Below are 9620 nucleotides of genomic sequence, written 5' to 3' on the forward strand. Positions count from 1 at the left end.
TTCGATCTTAAAGCTAAGTAAACTCAAAAATCACAGCACTTGTGATTCCACTCGTTTGTAGACTTGTCTAGAATCCATGATACGATAAATCATTCGATTGAAAATGTAAATGTAGTCATGAAATGCGCCTGCTTAGTCAATATTCCCCTAATAAATATTCAAGTGCATTACAAAGTTGTACATGTATGAATAGTGTTCTTTCGTGGGTTATGTTTTAAAAATAAGCAAGAATAAATCTCATAAAATCATTAATATCAGTAGCAGATGACGTGAGATTTGCTGTAAATGAGTAAAGGGAAAATTACTTAGGAGGGTAACCAACTGTTAAGTTTGTTCTCATTTGGTCCTTTTTTTTGTACTCAATATACCATCGAACTTGTTGTTTGTGTTCACCATAACCCTTTGACCGACTATCACAGGTCAAAAGCCGGTCAAAAGGGTTATGGTGAACACAAACAACAAGTTCGATGGTATATTGAATACAAAAAAGGAAAGAGACCGAATGAGTACAAACGCAAAAGTTAATTACCCTTAAGAGTCATTTTCCCAAAATATATAGGGGTAATTACTAATCTAGCCAAATTAAGGAAGTGATTATCAATTTTTAGCCAAAAATTGGTAAATGTCCAAATATAGCCCACGAAACCGTAGGTTTTTAAAATCGTCTACTATTTCGCCATATCGTCTACTTTTTCGTGTTTTATATAATTTTTTTTTTTCATTTGTAAACTACAAAACCGTAGGTTTTGGGAAACCTACGGTTTCCTCTCGGTTTAGCTAAGGTATCCCAAACCGTAGCCTACGGTTTTGGAGGAAAAATACGTTTTTTTTTTTTTTTTTTTTTTTTTTTTTTTTTTATTATAATTTTTAAATATACTGTTTTGGGGTTTCGTCTACTGTTTTGTGAAAAAAACTACAGTTTTAATTTTTAAATTTTTTTTATAAGATGTACAAGCCGACATTGCATAAACTGTGCATTGGGCACTTGTACACCGTAGGTTTCGTATGAAACCTACGGTTTTATATTTTTTTTTTCAATTTTATTCAAAAAAATTTAACCTCATATACAAAACCTACTCCTAATCACAAACACGGTAAAATTTTGATGAAAATTAGACAAACCGGGTTGTTCTTCGGATGCTCCATTGAGAGAAAAAAGTAGCCAAACTAAAGAAAATAATATGAAAAATGACTAATCTGAATTTTTTTTCACTATATAGTATGAGCTAATGGGCCACGAAAAAGTAAATGAACCCATGAAACAGTAGACCATTAGCACGAAAGAGTAATTTTCCTCCTAAAACAGTAGTCAACGGCGTTGACCGTAGTCAACCATAAGTTGACTAGTATTTTATGGGCTATTTTTGACTAAATGGTATTTTTTGGCTATTTTTTGATAAGTAATTAAGAAAAAAAATGCTAGATTTATAATTACCCCAAATATATATCTAAAAATTGATACATTTATAACTTTATTTATATATAAATATTTAACAAAAATAATTATCCAAAAAGAATGACTAAAATAAAATATGAACGTAATTGGTTAGAAGACATATGATATCATTAATTAGCATGCACGACAATGGACACCCAATTTACCTTTCTGGAAGAGTCGAGAAAAAGCGATTTCACATGTCAAATTGATTTGATTTTTCTTGGAAATTAGCATCCAAGTGGGAGGACCGAAAATGTAATTAACGAAAAGAACGAGGTAGCCAATAGTCCAAACTTACCAAAACTTAAAACTCTAGTTCTTTTGTCGATAGAACAAGAACACACAAACACGCACTGCTTCCATTGGTGACTCCGTTCGACTATCTGCAGGTACTTTCTGATCTGAAAATCCCTAATTTTTCTGTAGATCTAGTGAAAATACTTGCGACGTGCTATAGAACAATCGTTGATACCCGTTACTAATTTTATATCTCAGTGATGTACATACGCATTTAGATTTTAGATAAGATAATTGGTAAAAATCGCATGTTTTGTTAATTTTTACGAACTATTATGTTCTTTTGCACGAGTAATTAACAAAACGAAGCAATTCGTTACTAATTTCATTCCGAGATTCGAGTTCATTTGAAGATTTCAGTGGTCAAATTGGTCCATTTTCACCTCGAAATCGACGAGGATAAATTTGGTTATAGATAGCCAGATAGGAAACACTTTCGCTATCAGATTATACAAAATTTGGCAAATATATCTTCCAGCTCTTAAGTAGTAAAACCAGAAGCATAAATCTCAATTTTACATTTCAAGAATTACTAGGTTTTTCATTATGAAGTGAATCTAACGGGAAGAAGAGATATGAAGTTTTCTGGTCATATCCTCTCTCACCTCTTTGAATGGGTATATTAGTATATATCTGTTTTGGGATACAAGAACTCATGAAATTGACAAGTTATTATACATATCTAATCATGTTTCTTATTTGGAATTTGATTTTCATTACATTTCGATGGTAGGGTTTCATTGCAGGTTTTTTTTTCTTGGTGGCTGTAATTCTGTTATCAATAATATGAGTTTCAGTGGCCCTTCTCTTGGTTCTGGTAAAAAAAACTTTTTCCTTTTCCTTTTCCTTTTCTTTTTCTTTTCCATTTATATTTATTTACAACATTGGTGGATTTTCCATGAAAGGTGGAAGAACTGCCAGAAGGGTATTTGAGTTTGGAAGAACATATGTGGTGAAACCTAAAGGCAAACACCAAGCAACCATTGTATGGTTACATGGCCTTGGTGATAATGGTTCAAGGTAACTCTAATTTCAATTTCAATTTCAATTTCATCATTTCATTTTCCTTCTCTAATTGGCTATATTATATATTATCATTCCCAAATTAACCCTTATTTGAAATCCATATATTTATATTCTTCTGGCAGTTGGTCCCAGCTCTTGGAGACTCTTCCTCTTCCAAATGTAAGCAAACAATTATCATTCAGTCTTTTACATATAAATGATAATTATAATTTATAAATTAAAAACTTGATTATTTAATGTTTTTTTTTTGTTTTTTAGATCAAATGGATATGCCCTACTTCACCTTCTCAACCATTAACCTTATTCGGCGGCTTTCCCACAACTGCATGTATGATTTAAATTTTGACAACACTATTTTTTTTTTATTATCATAATGTGAAATTGTATCCCTAAGGGTAAATATGTAAAATGTAATTATGTATGATGGATTTTAGGGTTTGATGTAAGTGACCTATCTGAAGATGCACATCAAGATGTAGAATCAATGGATGCTTCTGCAGCACATGTATTGAGTCTCTTATCTACTGAGCCTCCTAATAGTAAGTTTCAAAATTAATTTACTTTTATCTACTTTGGATAAATTCAAGAAATGTTTGACTTTTTTTTGTAGTCAAACTTGGTGTAGGAGGGTTTAGTATGGGAGCAGCAACTGCTCTATATTCTGCAACATGTTTTTCACATGGAAAATTTGGAAATGGAAACTCATACTCTACTCATTTGGATGCAATTGTTGGCCTTAGTGGTTGGCTTCCATGTGCAAAGTTTGACTCTCTTCACCATTTTACCTTTTTACCCCTCTTACTTAAACCACATTGCTATTTTTAATAACAATTTATCTTTAAAAAATATCTCTAGGGATTTGAGTAACAAGGTGGAAGGGGAGGAAGCTGCAAATCGTGCTTCATCCTTGCCTGTTTTACTTTGTCATGGCAAAGGTAATTATTTTAAAAAAGTTATTATGTTTTTCCTTTTATTTATTTATTTTAATGTTTTAGTAATAATTTTTCTACAATTTATGGCAGCTGATGATGTGGTACGCTTTCGTTTTGGCGAGAAGTCGGCACAAAAATTAACTTCAACCGGCTTCAAAAACCTCACTTTCAAATCCTATGACTCGTATGTCACTCTCAGATACCGATACTGTTACTGATACTGATACTGATAATACTGACAATTTAAACTGTTTATTATTGTAGGCTTGGACACTATACGATTCCTGAAGAGATGGACGAGGTTTGTTCATGGCTAACTTCAAAATTGGAGTTGGAAGGGAAGTAGTGATTTTGATGATTTGAGAAAAAAGAAAAAAGAAAAACAATATCTACTTATGTAAAGTATTGTTTTTTTCTTTTGGGTGTTTTAAGTTGGGAAAAATTTGTAATGTGTAGGAGAGTTAATTAGATATATTTTATGATGGAATCTTGTTACTTGTATTTCTTGATGTGGATTCTTGATTTTTAAGCTTCGGTCTACATTGGCTGAGTTTACTTTAAGGACTTGTGGATTTGCGTATAAAAATATGAAAAAAAGAATGGGAATATTTTGTTTGATTCTGTGTACTTTGTTTTGATTTGTGTTTTTGATGAATGAAAAAGTGTTATGATATGTTCTCATAAAAAGGGAAAGAATATGTTTGGATTTTCTTTGATCGAATATATTTTTATAATATTCCGTATTTAATGGAATCATGTTAGAGTTTCCATAATAGGAAATCTTTTTCTTTTGAAACTTTTTTTTCGACTCCTATTAAAGCAGAAAAACAAACTATGTAAATTCATAAAATATTATTAGAACTAGGTGTGTGTGAGACCCGTGTATTATACGAGTTTATAAAAAAAATTTAATATAAAATTATAAACATTACATATTTTTTAAAGTAATAATTTTACATAAATACAAAGAATATAATAAATAAAGTAAATAATAAAGGTTGTAGAGCACTTATTATGAAATTTAATAGAATGATCTACTTTACATATATAAATCTCATTAAAATGTGAATTTTAAATTTAAAAAAAAATTAAAAATTTAAGAAAATGACAAGTGGAAAAGAAATAATTCAAAAACTCTTAGAAAATGACATGTGTCAAATTTAATGAGAGCATGACATTTGGCAAAATTAATTTTTATTTATTAGGTTAGATTATGAAAATAAAAAAACTATATGTATTGAGCTTGTAATTTTACAAATAAACTGAACAATAGTTTGTCTGGTTTTGACAAACTTATTTTACCCAAAACAATAGTTTGTCTGGATATGAAAGGCTCTAAATAGGATCCAGACTACACTTAAAAAACAATAATGCTTTTATATATTTTGTTTTGATAGTTCAGAAAAAAAAAATGTGTTGTAAACTAATTTTTTAAGTGAAAGATGTCAAACAAGAGATGTAAATTCATTACTAGTTTTTGGCAGACGATATAGATTAGGGCATTAGGCCAAGTCCAACCGGCCACTAAAATGTTTGTTGAATTGGCCTTTATTTTTGTGGAAGAAAATTAGCTGCCAAATATAGCGGTGCTTCTTAAGAAACAATAATGCTTCTCATCCAACACCAAACTACTTTTCTATTATATGTATAATATAATATTCAATGGAATGACTTTAAATTGAATCATATAATAATAATGAATTTTTTTTAATATAATGATATTAAAATATGTTTTTAGTGTAAAATTTTAGTATGTTTGGAATGAAAACTGTATTTTTATTTTAAAAAGTCACCATTTTAATGTTTTTTAGGTAGTGTTTGATTATAGGACTAGATGAAACAGTATTAGGCTGAACAAAACTGGATTGGGTGGGACAATACGTTTCAAATTATCTATGAAGCGTTTGGTAGGACGGAACAAAACATGACATTAAAATGACCAAATTGTCCATTATATATATATATATATATATATATATATATATATATATATATATATATATATATATATATATATATATATATATATATATACAAGCACCTCGTATCAATGCATAAGCACACAAAAATCAATAAAGTTGTTGAATAATTGTGTAAGTGCATGTGTTATATATTCCACGTTTGATATTATTCATAATTATAAAATTTAAGGAAAAGTAAATGGGTAATTCGTGGTATCATGGAGTTGCAGAAATTTAATTGCAGTGTTGGTGTGTGACGGAAAAAAAGGATGGATCTGAGGATAAGAAAGTCAAAAAAAATTTGTGAACCTCGCAATGTGGAAGATAAATATGTATATCACTGCCACCATAGAAACTGTGAGCAATCTAATTTATGGAAAGGAAAAAAAACAAAAGACTTGCATGAGGTGATAGGAAGAAAAGTGCTTGTGGAATACGTGATAATTTTTCGTTTGCAAAAAAACAACGATGAAAGAACGGTTGTTTCATGAAAGGGGGGTAGAGATGAAAAAAAAAGATTGGGAACTTTTGTCGAATATGTTTTTGTTCCACTGTGTTCCATGTTATTGAGTAGGACTAAAACCTAATGAAATAGTCTTATCTGACTTGGTCAATAACTGTTTTGGTTCTTGTCCCATCCATGCCAAACTCTATCTGGAAGAGTTTTGTTCTGTTCCGTACTGTCCTGTCCCATATACCAAACGATACCTTAGAGTTTTGTGGTTGGAGTTGGCCTTACTAGAAAAAAACCATTATGTAAGAAAATGTATTATTGTATGAATGCAACTTTGTTATAATGAAAAAAAGACCATATTATATCGAAATTTATTGAAATTTATGTGGATATATGTTGTAGAACAAATATAGTAGAACAATATTAACAGGGAAGGATCCAAAATTAACAACTAATTGTATTAATCTTGGAAATTGGCAATAAGAACAATGATAAAAGCAAATGATAAGGGTAGTAGCTGTTCGAGATGCTACAAATCTCCCAGGAATAGAAACTTCTATGAGAATAATCTGGTGCCTTCCTCCCAGGTGTCCCTTCCATCAAATAGACTAAATTAACAGTTGGCCTTGAATTTCCCAAATTACCCCTGTTGTCCCACTACATCTGCAGTCCTGATGTCAGGTTAGTGGTCCCTCCTGCGTGTGTCATTTTTTATTCTTCATTCTCTTGTACGTGAACTTGAGTGGAGGTTTCACAACATTACTCCTCCCCCAAAGTTCAACCTTGTCCTCAAGGTTGAATTCTGGAAAGGATTCTGACATAGTGACAAAGTCTTCCCATGTGGATTCAACTTCTGGGACTTCCTTCCACTTAATCAGTACTTCAGTTCTCTGACCCTGCTCCTCGGTTTGGACACGTACCCCTAGCACTGATTCCGGATGCCAATCCAACCTCAAGTCCTCTGTCATTTGAGCTGGAAGAGTAGGATCTGCAACCTGGTTCCCAATTGCTTTTTTGAGCTGAGACACATGAAATACAGGGTGAATTTTCGTTGTGTCCGGCAATTGGATTTGGTAGGCCACCCTTCCCACCTTTTGTATAATCTGGAAAGGCCCATAGAACCTAGCTGCAAGCTTCTGGAAGGGTCTACTAGTTAGGGACTGCTGTCTATAGGGCTGCAACTTGAGGAACACCCACTCTCCTTCTTTAAAATCAACATTCCTTTTGTTCTTGTCCGCCATAGCCTTCATCCTCTGTTGGCCTTGAAGTAAATGTCCCTTGAGATCTTCCAAGATCGCATCACGCTCTAGGAGTTGATCCTCAAGAGCAGAAACTGATGTATCTCCTTTCTGAACCTTTATGACTCGGGGAGGGACACGTTCGTACAAGGCCTTGAATGGGGTGGTCTTTCCCGCCGTGTGATAAGCGGTGTTGTGGCAGAATTCAGCCCATGGCAACCATTTGATCCACGTTTTTGGTTTCCCATGGATGAAACAACGAAGGTAGAGCTCCACTGATTTGTTAACAATTTCTGTTTGACCATCCGTTTGCGGATGGTAGGCAGTGCTTCTGAGCAGCTGAGTGCCTTGCAGTTTGAAGAGCTCCTTCCAAAACAAACTCATGAAGATCTTGTCCCTATCTGAAACAACGGAAGTTGGGAACCCGTGCAACCTCACAATCTCTTTGATGAAGATGGCAGCTATGGTGGACGCTGTAAATGGGTGTTTGATCGCTATGAAATGAGAGTATTTACTAAGTCCGTCTACCACCACCAAGATTGAATTGTACCCTTCCGATTTTGGCAACCCCTCAATGAAATCCATTGAAACTTCATCCCACACCTGATCAGGAATTGGCAGAGGCTGGATCAGTCCAGCTGGTTAGGTATTCAAGGATTTTTGTGTCTGACATGTGATGCACCCTTGCACATACTTTTGAACTGCCTTCCTCATGCCGACCCAAAACCACTCCGCTGCCAGTCTTTGGTAGGTTCTGAATTTGCCTTCATGCCCTCCCAATACAGAGTCGTGAAACTCCTTGAGTAAAACCTGCACAAACTTTGATTTTTGGGGTATGACCATTCTGCCCTTATACCATAATTTCCCATTCTCCCAGCTATATCCTGCATGAGCTCTTTCCCCTGCTGTAATGTCAGATATGATCTGTTGAATGAAGGAATCATTAGCCAATTTCGCCTCGAGTTCATTCATTGGCATTGACCACGAAGATTTTAACGATTGTAATTCTGCCTCCACTGGGGTTGCACGCGATAGGGCATCGGTGGCGTTGTTTGCAGATCCGGGTTTGTATTGGATTTCGAAATCAAACCCTAGAGTCTTGTACATCAACTTTTGGTATTCTGGTCCCACCTCTCTTTGTTCCATCCGGAACCTTAAGCTCCTTTGATCGGTTCTGATGATGAAGTGTCTGCCAAGTAAGTAGTGCCTCCACCGTCTCACAGCCAATACTATAGCCATTAATTCCTTCTCATAGATCGATTTGAGTCTATTTCTTACTCCCAACACTTGGCTGTAATAAGCTATGGGGTGCCCTTCTTGAATCAACACAACCCCCAACCCGGTCCCGGAAGCATCAGTTTCCATAATAAATTGCTTGTTGAAGTTTGGCATGGCAAGAACAGGCGTATGCACCAAGGCTGATTTTAAAGCCAGGAAGGCATCCTTTGCAGTTGCGTTCCATCCAAAATTTTCTTTTTTTTAGTTGATCTGTCAATGGAGAGGCAATACTTGCATATCCTTTGATAAATTTCCTGTAATACCCAGCTAGACCCAAGAATCCTCTCAGCTCCTTCAAGGTTGTCGGGGTTGGCCAAGCTTCGATCGCCTTGATCTTTTCTTTATCAACCACAACCCATTGTTTTGATATCACATGCCCCAAATAAGCAATTTGCAGTTTACCCAATTCACATTTGTTTGGGTTTGCGAAAAATTGGTGTTGGTCTAGTGTTTGCAATACCAGTTCCATGTGTGTCAGATGTTGACTCTCATTTTGACTGTACACTAGGATATCGTCGAAGAATACCAATACAAACTTGCGTAGATACAGTTTGAATACCTCGTTCATCACCGATTGGAAAGTTGCTGGCGCGTTAGTAAGGCCAAAAGGCATTACCTTGAATTCGTAATGACCTTCGTGGGATCGAAAAGCTGTTTTTGGTATGTCTTCTTCCTTCATTCTGATTTGATGATACCCCGACTTAAGGTCCAACTTGGAGAACACACGAGAGCCATGCAATTCGTCCAACAACTCTTCTATGATTGGTATCGGAAACTTGTTCCTAATAGTCAACTTGTTAAGATTGCGATAATCAACACATAACCTCCACGACCCATCCTTCTTTTTAACTAAGAGGATTGGACTTGAAAATGGACTTTGGGACGTCTGAATGATACCTGATTTAAGCATATCCTGTAACAGTCTTTCAATTTCCTCCTTTTGAGTATGGGTGTATCGGTAGGGTCTAACGGACACAGGCTTAGTTCCTTCTTTTA

The 9620-nt window shown here is 34.5% G+C and overlaps 1 protein-coding gene across 2 annotated transcripts; it reads left to right on the forward strand.

Moving 5' to 3' along the window:
- The first annotated feature begins 1685 nt into the window (after positions 1-1685).
- LOC145069537 (uncharacterized) lies at positions 1686-4311 on the forward strand. 2 transcript variants are annotated; one of them, XM_079016470.1, is made up of 10 exons: positions 1686-1827; positions 2469-2552; positions 2641-2755; positions 2884-2920; positions 3020-3089; positions 3196-3300; positions 3372-3522; positions 3617-3696; positions 3784-3877; positions 3958-4311. In XM_079016470.1, exons 2-10 carry the CDS (start codon positions 2522-2524, stop codon positions 4037-4039), a joined length of 765 nt encoding a protein of 254 aa, XP_078872596.1. In that variant the 5' UTR covers positions 1686-1827; positions 2469-2521; the 3' UTR covers positions 4040-4311. The 2 variants fall into 2 exon arrangements, with proteins under 2 accessions (XP_078872596.1, XP_078872597.1); XM_079016471.1 differs by having other exon boundaries at positions 1739-1827; positions 2482-2552.
- The last annotated feature ends 5309 nt before the right edge of the window (positions 4312-9620 follow it).

This window comes from Lactuca serriola, chromosome 8 (genome assembly GCF_051521515.1).
Source record: "Lactuca serriola cultivar US96UC23 chromosome 8, Lser_US96UC23_V15, whole genome shotgun sequence".
Taxonomy (NCBI): Eukaryota; Viridiplantae; Streptophyta; class Magnoliopsida; order Asterales; family Asteraceae; genus Lactuca; species Lactuca serriola.